We start from the raw sequence: 25,736 nt of genomic DNA, 5'->3' as shown, positions 1-25,736 counted from the left end.
AACTTGTTCTATTATTTTATACTATTTGGCTGCGACTCGGCGTGACGACAATACAAAACATTTTTCGCGAATCGGTGTTCATACATTCACACAATACATTAGACGCCATGTTGTCATAAACGACATATTATAAAATCGCTGTGATTTAATATTCTTAATCATTAATTTTATGGCAAGTGTCCATCAGGAATCATTGTTCTTACACACAGAATCGTATTATTTCGCTTTCGGGTAGTAATATGTCAAAATTGTTGGTTCTTTAGGCGAACAATGTATGGAGAACGAACATTGTCCTTTAAACAACAAGTGTACTTATTGTAATGATTTATTGTGCTCTCTTTCTTTCACCCCGCTCTCGTGCAATGACGCACTTGACGTGCGTTCGTTTTATTCTCTCATAATATACAAAATAACGTTCTTCATTAAAATTGCATAAAAAATAAATTATTCGGTGGCCGTACAGTAATATTTGAGACAAATTGACTGAATTTGACAGTAAATGACCGGTCATTTATGGTGTTTGACCATCGTGACCGGTCAGATTCAGTCAATTTACATCTCTAGCCTTTACGCACGCTACCACGACGCACGCTGCCGCGACGCACGCTTCCGCGACGCACGCTCCCGCGTCGCACGCTGCCACGACGCACGCTGCCACGACGCACGCTACGACTCACTCTTAGCGACGCGTGCTGCTGCAAATCTTCCTTCCCTTTCGTGATGATCATTGAGAGTAGGGGTAGGTGATTCATAGAATACTAGCTTTTGCCCGCAGCTTTAAATTTAGTTTGTCACAGATCATCATAAATTAATAGCCTAATGTTATTTTGGGTTATAAACAATAACAACCATCAAACAAACACCACCATCAAACATGTCAACCCATTAATTATTTTTATGTTTTGAAATTTAAATACACGATGTTATGACCAAAGTTGATGACAGAAAGTAAGTGGTCAACTTTATATGGGAAAATGGAATTTTATTACTCTATCTTTCTCGCAATTTTTCCTTATTTGCTCACCGTTTAGACCTACCCTGGACTACGACAAACATTTTAAAACCAAAATCAGCTCAATCGGCCCAGCTGTACTCGAGTTTTAATCAGACTAACGAACAGCAATTTTATTCATTTTTATTGATAAAGATAGATATTATTTAGTATGAATTCAGTATGGTTTGAATTAATCATTACCTATAGGTATATATTTGTTGACGACTCCTGGCGATCGGTCCAAAAAGTGCCCCTCATTTCTGTAACATAAACATTTACCAATCAATTAAGTTATGTATTATGTATGACACTAAATTAAAATCGTTTATAACGTCTTCAGGGTTTTTTAATGTAACCTTAATATCTAATCTATGATCTTATAATAAACTAGCTTTTGCCCGCGGCTTCACCCCCTAATCTATTCGCGCCACAGTGACCAAAAAAGTGCCCAAGCACAGAAATTTAAAACAATCATATCTCGTAACCTATCCAAAATCGCGGAACATATGTACATGGGGGTGATTCAGATAGCCCTAGTGTTGCTCTACGGCTTCAGCTTGACACAACTTTTTGGGACGACCTTGTATAGCTTCAGTGAAGGGAAACTGACAAAGCAAACAGTATCGTATTCTTATAACAGTAATTAAAAATAATACATAAATAATAGTAATTAAGAAGATAGGTAGGTACTTACGAAGCGCATAAGATTTGAAGTGGTCCTTTTATAACGCTTATTATTTCCTGGCAAGTGAAATCTTGTCCGTTTAAATGTATGGGAAACACTGCCACTAACTCCCTTGGTTTATTGAATTCCCAATCATAGAGATACCTGAAAAAAGCACAGAATGTTAATTCTAGCTTAACAATATATTTGCTCAATAACTTGGAAAAAAAGGAAAGCCTACATCTACATAAATAATGTTCTTACAAGTAGACTCATAGTTCTGAAATAGGTGCCTGATATATTTTTCTTTAGTATGAATAAGTCCAGAATTTACAATTTCCAACTAAAGTCCAGTCGCCGAGCACGTAGAATTACGTCCAACGACCCCAAGCTACCCATCCTTATCGCTCGCGAGTAATTATATTGCTGTCGCGACTATGCGACGAGCGGCCGCAGTGAGTGTGCGAGCGCAACAGCAATTAAAAATTCAAGCATACATTATAACAAAAAAGATAACACGACCTAAAGTCTGTATTATTTATATAACACAAGTACATAATATTCTGATAGATAAAGTAAGATATTGATATGATGACTGTAGTCTACAGTCTGGTCTGTGAGCACGTAGAATTTTGTCTAATGACCCTAAACTACCCATCCTTATCGCTCGCGCGTAATTGTGTTGCTGTCGCGCTCGCACACTCACTGCGGGCGCCCGTCGCACAGTCGCGACAGCAATATAATTACACGCGAGCGATTAGGATGGTTAGCTTGGGATCATTGGACAAAATTCTACGTGCTCACGGACCGGGCTTTACAAATTTTTGGGTATGTTGCAAAAAACAAAATAATACTTACGGACTTAGTGATGAAGTAAAGCAAGCTTTTTCTATACTCCGGTCATGCTTCTTAATTTCTTGGCACACGACATACTCATAATACCCCGGTGATCTGTAAACCCTTAGAGTGACGTCATTTATTTTTATGACATTCAGAGTAATTTCATGTTGATCATCTGAATCGTGATGTCCATCATCATTTTCTGAGTCTTCTTCATCACTTCCACGAACTGGGTCTTCATGAGCATTTCCTGGATCATTTTCTTTACCTTCAGATTTTACGTCACTGTCCTCGAAAATAGGAGGCTCATTAGTCCCTACCGTCGATTCTGATCCTTCGTTGTTTTTACTGTTCTCAGGCTCAGATTCAGTTTCACTGCGCTCATTATTGTTAACAGTCTCATTTATTTCAGTATTCGATTCTGCTTCGTTTTCATTTCCACCCTCTTGAGCTACTGATGGATTGCTTGCCTGATCAGCACCATTTGCAAGGGGGTCCTCAGTGTTTAACTCAGTTGCTTGTTCGTAAATTTCATCTGATGGTAGTGTTGTTCGACCTACAACACCGAGATCTGGGTCATCGTTTTCTTGAGGCACAGGACTCGCACAAGTTAGGGATATCCCAACACACACTATAAGACCAACGCGTGCAAGCATCGTGACGATTGCAACATAAATGTAGCATGCCAATGGATCTGATTATTTATATTACAACTTATGTTTCCTTATTCTTGGGACTTTTGCAAAGTGGGTTGAGTCAACTCACACCATTATCCTTAACTTATAATATTATAAGTAATTAATTTTCCATTTGCAAGTTATTAATTTATACCAAATAGTGTTTGAGAATAAGTCGTTTATTTACTGTAGGCATTCAAAGTATTTTCAGTTCATTGCTCCGTTCCACAGGCCAAATTATCTATCCTTTTTTAGAAATCCATACTATACTCGGTGCAAAGACTCGTGACAGGCGGTGTATTGTACTCGTGGCAGGCCTGAATTACTGGATCCTGCAAAGCTGGATTGCCGGGGGACCGAGCCAAAAGACTTTTAGACATCGGTATTTAACTAATCAGAAAAAAATGGATTCTAATGCTGAAAAATATATATTTTAAAATCGATCTAGTAGTTAAGGTGCCTGTTCAATACAAAATAACAATTTATCTTTACTCTTTATAATATTGGTATAGATTAAACATTATAGCACCAACTAACATGTCAACATAGTATTGTCTATATGCGTAGGCAGTAAATCCTTCAGGGATGTTAATGATATTTAAATTAGTTATAAATATTTAAAAGTTATAAAGGAAGGATAACATATTCGCTGCGCAGTGGAAATCCGAATAATGAAGGCACAAGTATGTAAATTATTGTATATCACTTATATTTTATGTTTATAAACATTTATGTTACAACAAACGGTTTTTCCCAGATGTTTGCTCTGTTGACGCTCTGTCTCATGCGGGTGAAGCCGTGGGAAAAGCTAGTGTTTATCTATTAAAATAAGTAGCAAGAGTAGTATTACTTTTGTTTAGAGGAAGGTAGAACAAGTAGTTAGATAACGGTAGGTTTTAAGGATAACATAATGAAAAAACAAGTATGTTAATTATTATATTTATGTATAACAAGATTTAACAACAAACGGTTTTCCCAGTTTTTTGCTCTGTTTATAAGGATAAAATCTTATAGATACAAGTGTCTACAAACAATATTCCTCACCTATTTGCTTTTATTCAAGAAAATCCAACAATTAAACAAAATTAAACAAGTAATAAATTGACACTTTATTTTAAAAGGTAACACTGATATTATTATTTTATGTTACTTTAATATAAGATATAACAACAAAATAGTATGTTTGGTATTTAAGATTTAATTTACATAGGTGCCTACCAATATGGTTTAAGAAAGAATAAATTGGGTTTGTGAATTATTATCCCAATAAATAATTTATGATGATTTCTTATGATATACGATAAATTTCTTGAGACCATACGATTGCTTGAAATAGTGTTCCTTATTTCTGTAATATAAAAATACATATATCGAATCAATTTAAGTAAATAAATTGTAGATAATGTAAATCATAACAACAACAGTATAGCCATAAGTGGTACTATATATTGAGTATTGAAAGTAGTACTACCCAACATTGATGAAATAAAACGCGGCCATAACAGTGTATTATACTTGAAAATTTCGACAGGTTCATCCAGTGTCTAAGTAACTCAGTTGGTCATGGGCTCGAGTCCCGCCTTAGACAGTTCGATTTTTCCAAGTTGTTTATTTAAAATGTAGTGTATCCATATTCTTGTATTAGAAGTAATTGTAAAAATACTTATACTTACGAAGCGCATAGGACTTGAAGTGATCCTGATAGAAGGGTTGTTATATCCTGACAAATGAAGTCTTGGCCATTTGTATGTTGACGGAATACCGACACTTGCTCCCTCGGATGGAAATTAAAGAAAAACCTGAAAGAAAACAATTAATTCTAGAAGTTAATTCTAGCTTGTTAACTGATTTTAGATATATTTAATCAGTTATCCAATTAACCAATTTAAGACTTCTTATTTATAAAGATTTGCATCCAGTAGGTAGAGGGAATTCAATCCCAACTACCTCAAAATAAAGAATACAAAGCAAGAAGACATGTATCTTTTCATCACGGGCTAAAGTTCATATTAACAAGTTAGTTACAAACTTACTAGTATTCAAGTAAGATGATTATGTGATGTAACTATCCCTACTTATTTAAATGCGATAATACACTCAACATCAAATAAACCGCACCTTCCGCGACGCGAACTTCAAAGATTTTCTTCTGACACAATCATGGTGCCCCAACAATATTGGTGTTATTAGAAAGCCCAATAAATAAATATCCTTACAGAAAAACACATTTTATTTCTTAATAAATGATTAACATTAACATAAATGTGACTTGAAAAAAGACCTCACTTTGGGCATACCTCTGGGATCAATTACACCAATTTTTATGGTTATAAAACCAAATAATGATCTCACGTATCCTCTTTAACAGATGGATAGCGATTAATTGCAACTGTAATGATTTTAGAATTTATATTGTATTTTATACGAGTATTGGTTACTTTTAAATAGTTATTGCAACAATTTTAGTATTTGTATTGTATTTTAGAAGAACCCAAAAACCCATTATTAAATTAAAATACTTTATTTGATTACTTCCTAGGCATTTTGCAGACATTAGAATGATTTTAGAATTTATTTTGTATTAAATCCAATTATTTCATATTTATTATTTAATTTAATTATTTTAGATTTTTATTGTATACTTTTTAGTATTTTAAAAATTAAGAAAACAGCTAATTATGAAATAAGTATTGCATTTGACTAGTTCCGGAGCATGCCGTCGATAAGTCGTTTTGAACCGGTCGACTTTCACTGATGGAAGGGGAAGTTACCTTATCGCTGGCATGCCGCTGGACAGTCAGTTCGATTTGAGCGTTCAAAGCAAGAGGTACTATTAAGATGACGTCATAATGTCGGAATTGTGTAAATCAGTGGTGCTGAAATACAAGTTAGAACAACCTACAAGAGTGTTTCATTTCAACTCAGAAGTGGTACGTGATCTACAGCTCATAAGGTACGTTTTTATTTATTTGGTTAAAAAGTAATTGATTTTAAAAGTTCAAGTAGAAAAACGTATGAATATTTCGTTTAATGCATGAAATAGTTATTTTTAAAACGAGGCTAGACGCGCCTTCAGTTTATCAGGCTAGATGAGACTTAGACTATGACTAAGACTATGACTATGACCATGACGCACCTCCAGTTTATCAGGCTAGATACGCCTTTGACTATGACTAAGTATTACAAGGCTAGATGCGCCTTGGACTATGACTCAGTACAACGAGGCTAGACGCGCCTCCAGTTTAATAGGCTAGATGCGCCTTAGACTATGACTTTGACCATGACTAAGACTTAGTATAACTGACTTAGAATAACAAGGCTAGATGCGCCTTTGACTATGACTAAGTATTACAAGTCTAGATGCGCCTTTGACTATGACTCAGTACAACGAGGCTAGATGCGCCTTTGACTATGACTCAGTACAACGAGGCTAGACGCGCCTCCAGTTTAATAGGCTAGATGCGCCTTAGACTATGACTATGACTTTGACCATGACTAAGACTTAGTATAACGAGGCTAGACGCGCCTCCAGTTTACCAGGCTAGATGCGCCTTTGACTATGACTAAGTATAACAAGGCTAGATGCGCCTTAGACTATGACTATGACCATGACTGACTTAGTATATCGAGGCTAGACGCGCCTCCAGGTTATAAGGCTAGATGTGCCTTAGACTATGGCTATGACTTAGTATAACGAGGGTAGACGTGCCTCCAGTTTATCAGGCTAGATGCCTCATTGACTATGACTAAGTATGAGACATGTAGAGGCTCCTTATGAGCAAAATATTTGACGATTTGTAAGTGCTATTAGTCTACTAAACAAATAAAGATATTTTGACTTTGGCTTTGGCTTTGACTTTGACTTTGACTAACTATGACTATGAACTATGACTATGACTTAGTATAACGAGGCTAGACACTCCTCCAGTTTATCAGGCTAGATGCGCTTTTGAATATGACTAAATATAACGAGGCTAGACGCGCCTCCAGTTTATTAGGCTAGATGTGCCTTGGACTATGACTGTGACTTAGTATAACGAGGCTAGACGTGCCTCCAGTTTCATCAGGCTACATGCGCCTTGGACTATGACTGAGTATGACGAGGCTAGACGCGCCTCCAGTTTATCAGGCTAGATGCGCCTTAAGGGCCCCATTGTTTAGGATAGTCTCTAGAATGAAAAGCCTTCTATTACTGACATAACAAGCAAGCCGTCCAGTTGTCACATGAGTTGTGTGTGAAGGTCGCACTGAATAAAATACAAGTATAAATACAAAATCTTTATTTGTGATGCATATGTATAATAGAAACATGTCACAATGGTATTTTACCACACTTTGCTCAGGGAGCATAATATTAACTGTCAAACAAAAGATTTTTTTTAGATTTATTTTTGAGATTTAGATTTTTGGAAAAGACACAAATCAAACTTTTGCTTAATATAACATGAACATAGCTTCCATATGATGTTGAGTTGATGCTGGTCAGACACAGTTTATTTCGTCGAGTACTTTATTTCACAGTTGAGTACAACGGCTACTGAAGACGGAGCTCGTATGCCGCCAGGGACACCCGTCAGCTGACGATGAAATAAGCGTGCTAAGCGGACGAAGCTGTCGTCGTCGTCCAGTAAGAAGGCGCCACCACGATCGTCTTCTATGGGGCCAAGGTTGAAGAAAAATACGCGAAGGAGCTCATCTTCTTCCAGCTCTACTGAAAGAGCAGTGCCACATGAGGTTCGTAAAATTTCTGGTAGACTCTAGTGAAGAAAAGTGCCTATTTTTTTATTGGTAGTTTTTTTTTATTGCGCACACATTATGAAATATTACGCATACCTACAGTAAAATGGGAATATTAGCTTATGTAGTAAATCTTTAATAGTAATAATTAAAGGTAATGATAAAGTATTCGATCATAACGTTTAAATTAACGTTAAAGTAAATGTGCTAAAAAAAAATATTTTTTTAAATATTTTTACACAAGTAAAGTGAATTAATTAATGATTCGTTTATTTTAAAATTGTCGTCGGTTCGGACTTTCGGTAGGTTCTTTTGCCAAGTACAATATCTTGTCTATAGATCTATAATTCCACTTCAAAAATATATTTCGAATTATTCTGACCTCTGATTACATTAGTCTGACCTAGATAGGTAGTTTCTAGTTGAATTAAGCTTTTTCTTCTAATTTAGTTTTCTCAAAGAACTACATCAGTTAGCGAGCTCAAATAAACACAATATTATATTACTGTAAGAAGTCATAAAAAAAAGTCATGCAATTTGTAACTATAAAAAGAACTTAGTACCTGTACCAAGGTTTCATAGGTTAGGTTAGTCATTTTTTTGGTAGAGCAAAAGATATGAAACGTCAAGGTTCCATAATGAGCAGAAGTTTAAAGTTTTTCTTTTAGTAGTCTTTCATTTTATGACAATTTTGTGAGCGCTATTATAATAGCTAATGCAAATAAGAGAATTTTGTCTTTGACTTAGACATTGCAAAAGTTAATTGGCTTAGCTAAGAGAACTACGGACGTCTGTTAGAGGAAAATTTTGAATCCTTATACTTGAAAGGATGAACAGTTTACGTAATTATTTTTATGACAAAAAAAATCTATGAGACTGTTTTGGTAAATGAAAAATCCTTTTAAGTGTTGGTAGTGAGTGCACTTGTTGACGCAAAACCGATGCTGAAACTAAGTATAGTTTGGCACATCATTTCAATATCAATTCCAATTGTAAAAGTTGTGGTCAATCATCAGTCATACCTCTAAGTATAGAGCTAATATAAACAAAAATGTTGATGAGATTGACGCTGTTATAGAAGTGTTAGTGATTGATGATGTATAGCAGACTTCACTGACAATGGACGATTTGACACCGATATTGATTCGATATTACAATTTATTAAAGACATTCTGATCTTGAAAGCTTAATTAATCTGAAATGACCTGTAAATTATCATTTTTGGTCGGATTGTAATTAAGAAAAGTAGTTTGATTAAATTCACAAAATAGCGACGTCACTTGCTTGTCGTGCCATACGAAATCTATGGGAGTTTGATTTAACAGTTTTTAAAAGTACGTCAATTAACTGGCGGTGTCAACACGTCTATTGGTCAAAACTTCACGCAACTGCAATTTCTCACGGTTTTGAATACTGACATTAAATTCCTGGTCAAAATATTTTCGAGAGCCACGAAAATGACGGACACAAGTGAATACCAGTTAACATAAATTTCTAGTTTTACAGAGGATAGTTTCTGGCGTTTACAGTTGCCTTTCGATTTAAATTTTTAAAATAACTTGACACCTGGCGAGCTTAAGGCCGTGGGTTCGATTCCCGCCTTAGGCGGTTCTATATTTTCAAGTGATATTTTATAATGCGAATAGCTTTCCTCCGAGGGTTCTTCCGCGTGGAATTTTGTTTGTCACAGTTGTTTGTTTTGTATGTTATGTATGTAAATTAAACAGGGGGCCAAGTACCGGGTGTTTAAAAGAGCCTTTTTAATTCACAACGGCAAAGGTGAAATCGTTTTTGGTAATTTGTCTCCTAGTCCAATAACACTTAAAGCAAATATTTTAATAGCTACTTCAATGCTTTTTGGAGCATGTCCAATAAAATATGTCATGTAAATCGAATTGTAAAAGACCCCTCAGCTATGGATACTCTCGATAGAGCTGATTTTATGACTAAGCCCGGACTTAGTTCCGACATGTTCTGGTTAGTTAGATAAGCTTTATACTCTTTTGTGAAATTATCGCGATTGTATTGCTATAAATCTGACTGAGATAGGACGTACACGTGCAATCTTTGATGTCAGGATGAAAAAGAATGTGCAAATACCACCATTACCACTTATCTCATTACAAAAGGGAAAAGGGTTCAGAAAACCATAGATGACTAACTTGATCCAATGCTATGATTATCAATATTATTCAGGACTCTAAATCATATTTAAGTCAGATCTTGATGATAAAGAGAAGTCTTCAAAGTTCTGTAGCAGTCACTTACTTTAGTCGACCCACAGACAGACGACCCCTGAGGAAAGACATCTTCAATGAAAGACAACTTCTATGAGTTAGAGACACTAGCTGTGGTGTGTGTGCTAAAAAAAAAGGTATGTCTTTTACGACTTAAAAGTTTCTACTGGTTATGCTGCCTTAAGAACCACGTTAAAAAAAAGGAGAAGAAATTTAGTTCCGCGAATAGTCCAAATACCAAAATTCAGTCATAGATTCTGACGACAACCCATCCAAACATCGTAATCTCTTCAAATAGCAGATACAGTAAGGTTATCAAATTATTTTTAGTGGTCCCACGTACAGCTAGATGGCAAATATGTTGCGCTTATCGTGATGAAATCGAGCATCACAGACATTCAGAAACACATAATACAAAGGACACTGTAATTGTACCTATTGGTTTCAAAAACTTGGAAAATTTGTAAAGAAGAAAATTATGTTAAGGCCTTAGGAATACATAATTCTGACGAAAGTACCTTTAGTGTTAATCATAAATCGTGACCATAATTCATTATTTGCCAGATTACGGTTACAAATGGATATAATTGGATATACTTAATATTAACGTTTTGACATGTTCTTATAAACTTAATAACTTTCACATGGCAGTCATGGCAAGATACACTGTAATTAAATTGATTATGTACTAACATCTAATGGACGTGTATTTATGTGAAATAAAAATTTGGATTTAAAAAGAGAAGTTTCCAATATATTCGATATGGTAGATTTGAGAAAATTATAAAGTAAAACGATTAATATCTGAATTTCATGCAAATATCCGTTATCGGTTATAAAATAAGTCATTACGAATAATATAGATTAGGTGAAAATGTATAGTGTGTATAAGTGCCTACAAGATTTTTCTCCCTTAACATTTGTTACTGGTTTAATATGAAGAATAGTTTCTAAAATGCATTATTAATGTTAAAACACTTGTTAACAAGTTGTCATAGAATTGTTTATCATTCTACTATATATGCTTCATATTGTAATATTGTTTGAAAAGTAATATTAATGATTTTAGAATAAATCCTTATTAGACGTGAATGCCGGGCGGGAGGCATCACGGTGTCGGATGGCCGAATGTAATGATTTTAGAATTTATATTGTATTTTATACGAGTATTGGTTACTTTTAAATAGTTATTGCAACAATTTTAGTATTTGTATTGTATTTTAGAAGAACCCAAAAACCCATTATTAAATTAAAATACTTTATTTGATTACTTCCTAGGCATTTTGCAGACATTAGAATGATTTTAGAATTTATTTTGTATTAAATCCAATTATTTCATATTTATTATTTAATTTAATTATTTTAGATTTTTATTGTATACTTTTTAGTATTTTAAAAATTAAGAAAACAGCTAATTATGAAATAAGTATTGCATTTGACTAGTTCCGGAGCATGCCGTCGATAAGTCGTTTTGAACCGGTCGACTTTCACTGATGGAAGGGGAAGTTACCTTATCGCTGGCATGCCGCTGGACAGTCAGTTCGATTTGAGCGTTCAAAGCAAGAGGTACTATTAAGATGACGTCATAATGTCGGAATTGTGTAAATCAGTGGTGCTGAAATACAAGTTAGAACAACCTACAAGAGTGTTTCATTTCACAACCTAACAGTTTTATAACCATAAAAGTTGACACAAGCGTAACTACCAATTTTTGAAGAAGTGACTCTGGATCCTTCTAAAGACACATTTTTGGAGTAAAAACCTTTCCTTTAATGAAATGAAGTTTAGAACTAGGCTTTTAAACGGTGCCAATATTGGTAGGAAGTGGGGATGCATACGTTTGAAAGTGCTTGTCGCGAGAGGTGCGATTTATTTGATGCCGAGTGTATTTTATACTTCCATTACTTACGGAGGTGGTGATGAAATGTAGCAAATTTTTTCTAAAATCTTGTCTTGCCTCTTAATTTCTTGGCACATGAAATACTCAGGATTCTCCGATGTTTTGTAAACCCTTAAAGTGACATCGTTTAATTCTATGACATTCAAATTAATTTGATGTTCATCATCCACGGATGAGGACCATGCCACGGCGTGGTCCTCATCTGAATCGTTATGTTCATCATCATCTTCTGAGTCGTCTTCATCACTTCCATGAACTGGGTCTTCATGTGCATTTCCTGAATCATTTTCATTACTTTCAGATTTTGAGTCGCTGTCTTCAATAGGAGGCTCATTAGTTCCAGCTCCTGATTCTGACCCTTCATCGTTTTTACTGTTCTCAGGCTCAGATTCAGTTTCATTGCCCTCATTATTGTTAGCAGTCTCATTTACTTCAGTGTTCGATTCAGCTTCGTTTTCATTTCCACCCTCTTGAGCGACTGACGGATTGCTTGCCTGATCACCATTTGCAAGTGGGTCTTCAGTGGCTATCTCAGTCGTTTGTTCTTCAAATATATCTAGTGCTGGTGTTCGGTCTACAACATCTGGGTCATTGTTTTCTTGAGGCACAGGACTCGCACACGTTAGGAATATCCCAACACACACTATAAGACCAACGCGTGCAAGCATGGTGACGATTGTAACATAAATGAGGTATGCCGATGGATCTGGTTATTTATATTACCTCTAATGATGATTATAACGTTTGTTTCCTTAGACATGGGGCTTGATGCATGCAAAGTTGGTTGAGTCATTCCAAACCATTATCCTTAACTTATATTTACAAGGAATGTCTGTTTGTGAATTGTTAGTATTCGAGATTTAGTCGTATGTTTCTTAGACATTCAAAATATACTTCACTTCTTCTCCATTCCACAGGCCAGATTACCCATTGTTTTAGAAATACATACTGATGAATGGAAAGTTTTACTGTCCTTTTATGTTTGAGTCATAAAATCGATTTCGATGAAATTTTATATAGAGATAAATAGAAATTCACACGGGTGAAACCGCGGGCAAAAACTAGTATTTATTTATTTATTAAATTAGGTATTTTTTACTTTATCAAGCAAATTAAAGCCAGTCTTAGCAATATTCATACGATACCAATACAGTTCTACATGAAAACTAAATCAAAACTTACTTCTCAAGTAGGCAATTAGAGTCATTATTTTAGAGGCAGATAGGACAAGAAGGTAAATATCGGTAGGTTTTAATCTATTTTTTAACGTCTGAGATTGCAAAAAAAATACTTCACGATCTCAAGATTCGCAGTTTTTCCTTCAATGAATCGGTATACTGCGATGACAGGTGTAAGGCAAATCAAGCTTCTCAACTTGCTTAATTTTGGGACGAAAATGTTTATAGCTTTGTGTGTTTTGTTACGCGTAAAACTTCATCAGTAGATCATTTAGTCGTCACTGCAGAAGCATGATGCTTTCAAAATTACCAGAAACAAAAAATGGACACTCCCTACGCCGCACTGGCTTGTTGGGCTGGGAAAGCTTGATATTATGATTGTACTAAAGGGCAATTTTGCAACAAAAGTGTAATTTATGTGCTATCTACTGTACATTAAGAAAGGTTAAATTTAAAGAAAACTAGACTGCGTTAGACTACTTTCTGCATTTAATTTACTTGTATGCCACCAAGGATACTAAGTAGTTAATGTTAATGTTTTACTTGCGTTTGCACAATGGTGACTAAACGCCTTGTGAAATATTAATAGTAATATCGCTCACAGAAGCCATTGCTTTGTCTTTTGAATAAGGTCACGTCATGTCAGTCCGCCGTCGGAAGGGAACAACGTGTGCTCCTAGATGATAGATCCCAGGTGGACTGTGGTAGGGAAGGCTTTGTCCAGAATCCCACAGTTCCTTACCTCATAATACACTGGTCCTCGTATTTTTAGTGGGAGTACCTTGTCTTTATGACTTGGTGAGCCCTACATAACTTATCAAATCTGTTCCCGCAGGTTTGCAATTTAATGCATTTTTCCCCAAAAAAAGGTAGGTATGTCAGTAAGATAAAATTGTCTAATACCTCCCAGCAGATGCTTAGGTGCTCTTAGGGTGAGTTGCACCATCTAACTTTAACTGTTCTATAACCGGTATTTTTGCATGGAGTTAGACAGATTTTTGACGTTTGTCAAAGTAAAATTAACATGGTGGAACCCATTCTTAGAGATGCTGAGTTCGAATAAATAAATATTATCTAAAAGTAGAGGCATGCTGTATTTTGGACGTGTTCAAGTACCCTGGAAAGGACCTAAGTACTAAATAGTTTTGAATTTTAAATTGCAAAATAAAATAACAATGATATATTTATAAATAATTTATTATTAACTACATTAAAATAATGTTATGCGATGTCAAACATATCGCCTTCGCCCGCCTCGATCAGGCCCTCGCCCGAGATGCCGTTACTGAAACAAAACAAAAACAATTATTATTATTGGTTACACATTTTATTGTACTCTTATGATCGCGAACTTTACTGACCTAAACAGTCTTTAAAGACAAAAGGTAGACCATGTCTTTCTCCTATGTACTATTTATCTCTATACAAAAGAGCATAATTTTAATAACTATTTAGGAGTGAAAACAACCAACAGACGGACAAGGTTAATTTCGAATATTATGAAAATTAAATAATAAATGTACACTACAAATATTTATTATGTTATTAAGATTGCATTGTTCATACCTATCTCTTTAAAAATTATGATACAGTTTTAAAAACATTGTATGTTCTATACGTATATTTAACGGCTAAAGTATTTAAAATTCATTCCCTACAACATTAAATCTAGGGCAATGTAAAATATTATTTTTCATAACTATAGTCTAAACTAAAACTGGAAAAAGTCCCTTATATTTATTATATTTTTACACTTTCTGGATCATGAACTTGTAGCGAAATGTCATCGTGTGGTTGGCAATACTGCTTCGGTTTACCAACATGAAGACTCGCTAGGCAGGCGGCCGCCAGATGACACTTCGTACTATTAGACTCGCCCGCGAATTATAAATAATTGTGCAAGTAAAATGTACTGTGTTTAAGCTTATGAATAAACCACGTTATCAAACTTAGCGCGAGTTATATTTTCATAGAATCTCTACAGAAGTCACAGATACAAGTTGTTTTATGGTGCCCACCAACCGGCACCAAATTGGTGACCCCGACGCGTCTGACCACGAAACAAGGATACAGTACAAGTACATTACTATTTCAATCAGCACTGTAAATACATCATGCTACGAAATTAAAACACAGTCAAGATTGCCTTGGATTTCATCTTCAACATCGGCTAAATGAAAAGGACGGGTTTTGGCCGTACAAATTTTACGTGTAACCAACCACATCCAGTGTTTCAAGAGTTCAATCAGACTACGTTAACAAGCAAGATTTAGGACTTCTATTCATGAGGATCATACAGTGAAAAGGTCATGCAAGTAGTATCATACGTAATAAATAGTTTTGGTAGTTCAGTAAGTGTACGGCATAGTTGGTGTTTTTGTTTTGCCGCCATTGTCGCTAAAACAGCTGTGTGTGTTTTTGCATTGTCTATTGTCTGAAACTTTTTAAAAAAAATTTTTTTAAAGAGTTTTGTTTTTACTATTCAAAATTCTGCGTATTGTTATTGCACAAAAAAGGTTTTATTTTCTTTCTTAAGTTTAATTAATTTAATTGTTTTCACTTAAATTATAACTTTTTATTTTTAAGAATAATCTAACCAGGTTTGTAATATGGCAGAATTTAAAGAATTACAAGATCGTTTGGAAGAACTTTTAGTTCAAAATAACGCATTGCTGCAACAAAATGCGGATTTACAAAATAGGCTTTCCGCGCAACCATCTGCAGATCCACCGCAAGTAAGCGATGTCCCCAAATCATTGGCAATCAGCCCAAAATTGGCCCCATTTTGGGTAGACCGTCCCGCAGCTTGGTTTGCTCATATAGAGGCACAATTTGCTTTATCTCAGATTTCTGCCGATGAGACTAAATATAATTATGTTGTAGCCCAGATTGACTCCAGACTGGCGAATGAGGTTGAAGACCTCGTCACTAACCCTCCACCTAAAGGCCAGCGTTATGATTGGATCAAAAGAGAAATGATAAGTCGGTTTTCAATTTCGGAAGTTCAGCGGGTTAGGCAACTCATTTCGGGGGAGGAAATAGGAGACCGCAAGCCCACACAGTTCCTTCGTCATCTGAGATCTCTGGCAGGTAAAACTCTTTCAGATGATACAATTTTGCGAGAACTTTGGTTACATCGTTTACCTTTCAATATTCAAGCCATTTTAGCCACCCAAGCTGAATTGCCCCTGGACAAAATTGCAGAAATTGCAGATAAAATCATTGAAGTGTCCCCAATCACTGTAAGTGCCGTAAAAATGCCTTCACAAGCTTTTGATTTAGCCGAAATTACCTCTCAACTGCAAACTCTTACTAGTCAGGTAGCGGCTCTTTCTACGCAGCATAAGTCAAGAAGAGACTCCTCGCGATCTCGCTCGAACTCGAGTTCTAGAGCATCTTCTTCATCTAGAGCACGGCCTTTCTGTTGGTATCATTACCGTTTCGGACCGAAGGCTAAGAAATGTATAGAACCGTGTTCCTGGACCTCTTCGGGAAATCAAGACGGCAATCAGTGATGGCGACATCTGATTGCAGTTATACTAGTCGCCGTCTTTTCATCACGGATAAAAATAGCAAGGTACGGTTTTTGCTCGATACAGGATCTGATCTGTGTATATTTCCAAAAAAATTCTTGAAGATTCACCACAAACCCACAGGGTTTCAGCTAAGTGCAGCTAATGGCTCTTCAATTAATACTTATGGTTGTCGCACGTTAATTCTCAATTTCGGACTAAGACGTGATTTTAAGTGGAATTTCGTTATTGCAGATGTAGATATGGCAATCGTGGGATCTGATTTCTTAGCTTATTATAACCTTTTACCTGATTGTCGACATAAACTTCTAAGAGACGGTAGTACAGGGCTAACATCGCCAGCAAGCGTCTCGTCTCATCATCAGCAAAGTGTCAAAGCTATTTTTCAAAACGACTCTCCTTTCGCGGATCTCTTACGGGAATTTCCAGACCTCACTCGTCCTCCAGGTCTCCCAACACAGGTAAAACACAACACGGTACACCATATTTTGACAACCGAAGGTCCTCCGGTCAGCTGTCGTCCCCGGCGTCTAGCTCCTCAGAAACTTTTAGTTGCAAAGAAAGAATTTGAAGAAATGGTTAAGTGTGGAATTGCACGCCCTTCTAATAGTCCATGGGCCTCACCATTGCATTTGGCACCCAAAAAGGACTCATCATGGCGCCCGTGTGGGGATTATCGCGCCCTAAATGCTCGCACCATTCCTGACTCTTATCCCGTAAAGCACATAGGGGATTTCAGCCATAATTTGGCTGGATCAACTATTTTTAGTACAGTGGATTTAGCAAAGGCATATCATCAAATTCCTGTCCACCCAGACGACGTGTGCAAAACAGCCATTGCAACTCCATTTGGCCTGTACGAGTTCCCTCTCATGAGTTTTGGACTTAGGAACGCGGCACAAACCTTCCAAAGGTTCGTAGATGAGGTTGTGCGTGGTTTGAACTTTTGTTTTGCCTATGTTGATGACATTCTAATCTTTTCAAAGAGCATGTCGGAGCACAAAGAACATCTCAGAATACTTTTTCAGAGGCTTCATGATTATGGGATGGTGATTAATCCAACAAAATGTGTTTTGGGAAAGAAGCAAGTTACTTTCTTGGGCTACACAATAAATGCAGAGGGCACTCTTCCCCCAGAGAACCGTATCAAAGACCTCGTTGATTTTCCACCTCCAAAGACGGTGCAAGGCTTGCGACGGTTTCTAGGGATGATTAATTTTTATCGAAGATTTTTACCTAACGCAGCCCAGCATCAAGCACCCCTTATTGATGCGCTGACAGCTATTGGTGGAAAAGGTGCGAAGCCATTTATATGGTCATCGGAATTGTTACAACATTTTGAAGCGTGTAAAAAAAGTTTGTCTTCTGTCGCTCTTTTAGCCCATCCCCATCAAGAGGCATCATTGGGCCTTTTTACAGATGCTTCAAGCTCCCACGTTGGTGCCTGTCTTCAACAAAAGGTCAATAGAGAATGGCAACCTTTAGCCTTCTTCAGCAAAAAACTGACTCCCAAACAGGCTGCATTACCAGCTTACTATAGAGAGCTCCTAGCGGTATACGAAAGTGTTCAACATTTTCGACATATTCTAGAAGTTCAGCATGCAACAGTGTATACGGATCACAAACCTTTGCTCTATGCCTTCACTCAACGCCGAGAAAAACTTCCGCCTCCACAATTAAACCAATTATCTTTTATAGCTCAGTTTACTACTGATATTCAATATGTCAAGGGTCAGGATAATGTGGTAGCGGATGCTTTATCCCGTGTTGACGCCATTGCGCTAGGGCAGGATTTTGAATCTTTAGAAAAATCCCAAGAATCCGATGCTGAGCTAGCTAATTTACTTCAGAATGGATCGAGCCTGAAATTATCTAAAGTAGCAGTCCCAGGAACCAACACTAAAATTTATTGTGACATGTCTACTGGCAAACCTCGACCTTTCCTGACACCTTCATTTCGTCGAGCGACTTTTAACCACCTCCACAACCTCAGTCATCCGGGTACTTCTGCTACCGCACGGCTGGTTTCGGACCGTTACGTTTGGCCTGGGATGAACAAAGATTGTCGGCAATGGTCAAGAGAATGTCTGGCATGTCAAAAATGCAAAGTTACCCGGCATGTTTTCTCTCCCCTGGAAACTTTTTCCACGCCAACGGCAAGGTTTAGACACATCCATATTGATATTATAGGGCCTATGCCAATTTCTAATGGATATTCGTACTGCCTCACAGCAATAGATAGGTTTTCACGTTGGCCTGAGGCGTTTCCAATGGTCGGTATCACTGCTGAAGAAGTGTCTGAACGGCTCATCCACGGGTGGATTGCTCGATTTGGCGTACCAGCAACCATCACCACAGACCAAGGCCGGCAGTTTGAATCGGCGCTTTTCAGCAAACTGATGTCTATAACTGCCACTAAACGCATAAGAACCACCAGCTATCATCCCCAAGCGAATGGTATGGTGGAACGACTTCATCGACAATTAAAAGCAGCTCTTATGTGCCACCAAGACTCTTGGTATCGTGCCCTGCCTTTGGTTCTATTAGGGATACGTTCGGCTCTTAAGGAAGATTTAGAATGTTCCTCAGCTGAGCTTGTGTATGGAGAACCATTGCGTCTTCCTGGAGAACTCTTGATTTCCGACTGCTCACCTAAGGAAACCTCAGAGGAGTTTATCGCTAGTCTGCGGTCAATCATGGCAGCAATACGTCCCACTCCCGCGACTCGACACTCAAATCCAAGGTCTTTTGTTTTCAAAGATTTAGAAAAATCTACTCATATTTTTCTACGGGATGACACAGTACGTCGATCTCTTCAACCACCATATACTGGTCCCTATAAGGTGTTGAAACGGAATAACAAAACCATTACCATTGACGTATCTGGCAAAGAACAAGAAGTTAGCATCGATCGTACTAAGCCTGCGTATATTTCATCCGATTTTAACTCTAGCCTTCTTAAACCCACCACCCCTATCCCTAATAAACCTTCAGTATCAATGCAACCTCCTAGCCCTGTAGGTACTTTGCCCCAGCAGCCCATAACCACTCGATCTGGTCGAAAGGTTAGATTTAAGACTATTTTAGATTTGTAAATAAGCTTTTATTATTATTTTTATTTTTCAAATTTATCAAAACAAAGGTTATATTATCTTATTTTCAAATGTCTGTAGACTGTATGTAACATAGTTTAAGTGTATTGTTTCCTTTGGTTTTCTTTTTTCTCACGGGTTGTGATGTGTAAATAGGTTAAAATCTTTTACAAGTTCACTTATTTTATTTGTATGAACACCACTCCTTTACATTAATGTTAAATATAATTGTTATCTCGGTGTACTGATAATAATTCTCCTTTTTACTCCGTGGGGGGGTGGTGTAGCGAAATGTCATCGTGTGGTTGGCAATACTGCTTCGGTTTACCAACATGAAGACTCGCTAGGCAGGCGGCCGCCAGATGACACTTCGTACTATTAGACTCGCCCGCGAATTATAAATAATTGTGCAAGTAAAATGTACTGTGTTTAAGCTTATGAATAAACCACGTTATCAAACTTAGCGCGAGTTATATTTTCATAGAATCTCTACAGAAGTCACAGATACAAGTTGTTTTATGGTGCCCACCAACCGGCACCAAAAACTCATTCACTCAACTCACCTTTCTAAAATACATCTGTAGTAGAATATGACATTTCCAGTAGTTATCCCAATTTTGCACTTATACCTCCCATTGTTCACCTCTCTGTATATATTTTTGAAGTAATACTTTTTCGAAATGCCGATTTTGTTATTGAATACTGTCAGTATTGTATCGATGTCTGGCCTGTCTTTGACGTCCTCTATACCATTGCCAACATCAGTATTGTTCTTCGCATCAGTACTGCTAGTATTATTATCTAGAGATATAACAGGTTTGTCTTCTCTTTTGACTCTTGAATTTGATTCTCCATCCTTATCTTCAGCTTTTTCTTCGTCTTTAGCAACAGCATCTTCTGTTATAACCTTCTCAGTGGTCAATCCGTCCAGTCTTGCAAGCTCTTTCAATATTGTACTATGATCATAACCTTTTGCTTGCTCAGGATTAGCTAAGTCTACGGTACCACCCTTAATAGGAGTGGATTGTACGAACACAACACACGCGAATACACAGAATACGTGAGGCAACATATTGGTTTTGTTTGAGACTGGCAGTGTTGATGCTTTTGTTTTGTTTATAAAGATGAAGGGTACTAGACTAGGGGCCAATGTGACTCAATCGTAGTGATACTATAATGAGTGATGACGGGAAATACAATTATGAACGCATTAAGAAAATTTCGATGCTGTAAGTAGTCATTAGTTATTTAGAATTTTACCCCCTTATTGCAAAAATATTAACTCGCGTTGATCACTTGACATTTAGTATTGGAATGTCATTTTAGATCAGTATTCATCGCGTGTTTAACTTTTTTGTATTATGGTGGTAAATTAATAATATCCAAATAAACGTATAAATACAATCTTATAATCTACTAAACTTTGTACCTACCTAGACTGAATTCCGTCAGAGTCATACGCATTTGAAAATTAGAATTGAAACAGAACATAATAAAATTACGAGTATTGTCCTCATGATCACGACATGTTTATCTTTATCTTTTTAGCCACCATGTTATACATGATCTGAATATTGGTGGTTTTTCTTTATTATCGATGACAGACTATCTTTTGTTTTGTCTATTCTGTGCGGACCCTGTCTCCTAAAGTTGGATGATGGCCCGGTTAAACCAGTTTAGTACGCGCCAGACAGTTGGAGGAAAACCCACGTGTTTTCCTCTAGACGTCTTTTGGACTTACCTGGACATAATAATTCAAGAAAATAATAAAAATATTGTATTAAAACAAACAAATAAAAGACTACAAACCATATAATAATACAAATATAATTAATTTTCGTCTAATGCAGATGATTTTGGTAGCGCTAGTAGGTTTACGGGTTTCCACGTAATAAAGAACTCTATAAATAAGAATAACTTTATTAGGCATTTCACAATAATAAATTCGAGTTAGGAGGACTGCATTTTACCACAGACAACGATGCAGGAGATGTAAATGTACAAACAAGTAAAATAAATTATAATAATTCTATAAAACATTCGGAATAATTTATCAGACGGCCTTATTTATCTTTATTTTGTTCATTGAACAAGTTTTGAAAAAGTTCATACCTTATATTTTATTAACGCATAAAATGGTGTAGGTACTATTTATGTATTTTTACACGAGCTGTCAAAACATGAAGCCTCCAACTTGATGTTCCTTTTTGCTTCAACTAGGTATTTAGTTTCTATTTATTGATGCCAAACCATCTTAAGCCTTAACACAGTTAATTAAAGATAATTGAGTTAAAATGAAAATGTTCTGCCCTTGCATAAACAATTTTATTGGTTATGGTATCTAATTGCTACAGTTTTAAATAGGCTAGGACGGAAACATACTTTAAGGGACGCGATATAATATCTAAAGTTAACACGGTAGGTATACTTTTTCACTAACGTTTGTATTTGATTTCATCTTCGGATTTGTTTTCATGTGACTAACTTTATTCTTCATGATCAGAGCTATGTTCATGAGACTCATGTGATTCTTCACTTTCATGGGACTCCTTTGATTCTTCATGCTCAGATCCACTCTCATGGGACTCCTTTGATTCTTCGTGCTCAGAACTATGTTCATGGGACTCCTTTGATTCTTTATGCTCAGAATTATTTTCATGGGACTCACTTGATTCTTCATGGGATTCCTTTGATTCTTCAGATTCTTTAGAATGTATTTCGAAGCTTGATCGCCATACACAAATATATTTTCGTCCGTTCAAATTTTTTTCATACTGCTTAGTGGTATTTTCACGCTTCGCAATTTCTTCCGACTCATATCCACTTTCGTGTGATTCTTTCGATTTTTCATGCTCAGTAGAATTACTCTCATGAGACTCCTTCGATTCTTCGCTTTCGTTGGAATGATTCTCAGAGTTCGACTGCCGAATACAAACATATTGTCTTCCATTTAAAGTGTCGTTGAATTGTTTCAGTTCGTCTTCGTTTATTTTGTATTCATTAGATCGTTTCTTTCTATTTTGTTTATCGTTTTGCAGTGCTTCTTCTTCACTTGCTTCGTCGGACCCACTCTCATGTGACTTACTTGATTCTTCAGAGTGAATTTCGGTTTCAGAACTCAAAACACAGATATATTTTCGTCCATTCAAAGATTTCTCAAACTGTTTTGTACCAAATTCACGTTTTGTATCAAATTCTTTAGATTCAGATGCACTTTCGTGGGACTCTTTCGATTCTTCTGACTGACTCTCAGATCTAGGATGCCAGGTACAGACATATTTCTTTCCATTTAAGGTTTCTTCAAATTCTTTAGGGTCCACATCACTGTTTTTCAGTTCATCAGACTGAATCTTTCTTATTTCGTCTTTTTCCTCTTCTGGTGATTGTGTCGCTTGTTTGTCTCCATATTCCGTGTCTTCAGATACTGCACTCAGTGGTTGCACACCTCTTTTAATTTTGGGATGTGCACAAATTAGAGTGATACAAGAAAACAAAATAAAAAGTCGATCGTTCATTGTGAATTCGAAATTAAGAATAAATAAAATCACAAACTGTTCTTATTTATATAAAATTTTGAGCATGATCTAATAAAGATAACAGTGAGTAAAAATGACTAAAGTAGGCTTAGGGGACAATCTTTATGTGAATGAGTTATGATAATTAATATGCTAGGAGATAGTGTACAATGATTTGTTTTTGTATTACCTACACAAGTACACATTCTTGATGTATGCGAGATACATACCCTCAATTTTGAATCTCATCATCATCATTATCTCAGCCATAGGACGTCCAATGCTGAACATAGGCCTCCCCCAATGCTTTCCATGTTGCCCAGTTGGTAGCGGCTTGCGTCCAGCGCCTTCCTGCCACCTTTATGATGTCGTCGGTCCAGTTTGTGGGTGGACGTCCCACGCTGCGTTTTCCGGTACGCAGCCTCTATCTATGAGTAATTTAAATATAATAATGAATCTGAGAATAATTCTATCTTGAGCAATAATTTACTAAGGTGTTTATTATACAGATCTCTACAAAGTCTAGATATTTTATGGATATCTTTCTTTTTGTAGTGGTCTGCAAATTTGTTCAAAAGTTATACTCAGAAGAAAATTTTAACCCCTTGACAATGTCTTAAAAATCTTGAGACTCGGTCTCTTAAACCAAAACTGTTGACCTACTTGAGATATAGTAGTAATTTTTAGTGATGTCATTACTCTTTATCTATATTATGACAAAGTTTTATGGTTCTGTCAACATGACGTTCAACTTTGACTAATGTTATTTTACATTTTGTTGCAGTGTTAGTCCGTAGGTGGCTTAGATTATAATTAGTCAGTCTAGATTAAGAGCTTATGCTAATTAACATTGTTTTTGTTAAGTCGTAATATCCTTTATCTTTTTACGATGTCGCCTTTATTTTTTAATAAATGAGTCAAAGTCAACGTATTACGAGTACATAAACTATTATTCAGTACTTAGGCTTTTTCCAGGGCTATTTTATACACGTTCTAAATATAGCTAGCCCTACCCCCACTTCGGGACAACATATGGGCTGAATAAATTAAATTGAAAACATCTTTCATGAGCCATGCAATATTTGTTATGTTTATGAGAAAATAATATTTAAGTACACTTTTAAAAGGTTATCAGCTTTGACTTCCAAAAGCCTACCATGGCCATGACTGCCTGCTCAATTGCATTACATGTCAAAAGGATTATTTTGAGTTCCGCAAACTTCAAAGACGGCCCTTAGCGTAAAAACTAAACGATGTTGATACTTGAAGCGTGTTTTTGAGTCGCCCGCGTTGTTTTCGTTTTAAAACCATCAAACGAGTTTACAGGTGGTGGATCAAAGTACGTTCGTCCGGGACCGTGGTGGTTGGCACAAAATGAAGGGAAATCGCGGTTTTAAATATTACAAATTACCAGACAAACGCATGTTCTTTCTCAGTTAATTTTCTAGTATTTATTTATTTAAAGTTCTTGCACAAGACGTATTCTTGTATTGTATTGCGAACTTGAATTTCTTTATAAATGCTAGGTTAAGTCTGGAATATACTTGGAATAGACTTCGAGGATTCTCCGTCTATTACTACTAGGACGGTCACTCTTTGACCATGATACTCAATGATATGTTATGTTGATGTGTTGTGATTGTAAAAACATTTGCGTGTGACATTTTAGGCAGATGCGATTTTTGTTATAGTAGAAAATAAATTGGGAAATTAGCTTGGAATAAAAACATGAACATTTTTATAGAGCCTTTTTTATTAGGTTCGCTGGTGCCTTGTACCTTAGGACACAAAATAATTACATTCAAACATATCCGGTTGGAGGTAGACGTGAGCTTTTAAGCTCTTCTCGTCAGCGAGGCTTGATCGCTGTCCTGATATGCTGGAAAGACAAGTTAACATGTTAACACCTGTCAAAAGCTTGTTCTTGTTTTGTTGTGGTGAAAATTACCATCGTCTTTGAAACTTTTACGTAAAATAACAACATTTAGGCCCGATTCAACCATACTTTTATCCGAGAATAACTCCTGGTATAACTGGCACATTGACAGTTTCAGTATGGGTAATATGTCAAAACTGGCGATTTATTCTGAGATTAATTTACTCTTGTTTGGTCGAATTCGAATCCACCCTTAGAAGTATAATCAAAAGCATGCTTATTTTGATAGCACTGGTTTTATTGCTATTTATTTTTCGATTACTTTTTAAGCTAAACTTTTAATCGAAAAGAGGGTATTATACCCTCTTATAGTAGGTATGCTTCCGATATTTGGCTTTAATTTTTTTCATATCAAAGCCAGATGCTTAAGTGGATCTATTGGGTACAGTTAAGAACAAAAAGTCTTATCAGAACTTTTTCTTTATTTAAATCT

The 25,736-nt window shown here is 36.3% G+C and overlaps 4 protein-coding genes across 4 annotated transcripts; all 4 read right to left on the bottom strand.

Moving 5' to 3' along the window:
* Positions 1–309: 309 nt before the first annotated feature.
* On the bottom strand, positions 310–3,186 carry LOC135084673 (uncharacterized). Its single transcript, XM_063979446.1, has 4 exons — positions 2,517–3,186; positions 1,689–1,823; positions 1,196–1,254; positions 310–712 (listed from the first exon to the last, which is right to left on the bottom strand). The coding sequence occupies exons 1-4, from the start codon at positions 3,152–3,154 to the stop codon at positions 561–563; spliced, it is 984 nt and encodes a 327-aa protein (XP_063835516.1). The 5' UTR covers positions 3,155–3,186; the 3' UTR covers positions 310–560.
* Positions 3,187–4,098: 912 nt separating this feature from the next.
* Positions 4,099–12,756, bottom strand: LOC135084665 (uncharacterized). The gene is made up of 3 exons (XM_063979440.1): positions 12,059–12,756; positions 4,849–4,974; positions 4,099–4,523 (listed from the first exon to the last, which is right to left on the bottom strand). The coding sequence occupies exons 1-3, from the start codon at positions 12,715–12,717 to the stop codon at positions 4,451–4,453; spliced, it is 858 nt and encodes a 285-aa protein (XP_063835510.1). The 5' UTR covers positions 12,718–12,756; the 3' UTR covers positions 4,099–4,450.
* A 1,650-nt stretch (positions 12,757–14,406) lies between these two features.
* Positions 14,407–20,954, bottom strand: LOC135084544 (uncharacterized). Its single transcript, XM_063979309.1, has 2 exons — positions 20,416–20,954; positions 14,407–14,512 (listed from the first exon to the last, which is right to left on the bottom strand). Exons 1-2 carry the CDS (start codon positions 20,922–20,924, stop codon positions 14,449–14,451), a joined length of 573 nt encoding a protein of 190 aa, XP_063835379.1. The 5' UTR covers positions 20,925–20,954; the 3' UTR covers positions 14,407–14,448.
* Positions 20,955–21,756: 802 nt separating this feature from the next.
* Positions 21,757–23,389, bottom strand: LOC135084351 (glutamic acid-rich protein-like). Its single transcript, XM_063979129.1, has one exon. It carries the CDS (start codon positions 23,365–23,367, stop codon positions 22,339–22,341), a length of 1,029 nt encoding a protein of 342 aa, XP_063835199.1. The 5' UTR covers positions 23,368–23,389; the 3' UTR covers positions 21,757–22,338.
* Between the last annotated feature and the right edge of the window lie 2,347 nt (positions 23,390–25,736).

Source organism: Ostrinia nubilalis, chromosome 26 (assembly GCF_963855985.1).
Source record: "Ostrinia nubilalis chromosome 26, ilOstNubi1.1, whole genome shotgun sequence".
Classification (NCBI taxonomy): domain Eukaryota; kingdom Metazoa; phylum Arthropoda; class Insecta; order Lepidoptera; family Crambidae; genus Ostrinia; species Ostrinia nubilalis.
This window is presented reverse-complemented; position numbering and strand designations above follow the sequence as displayed.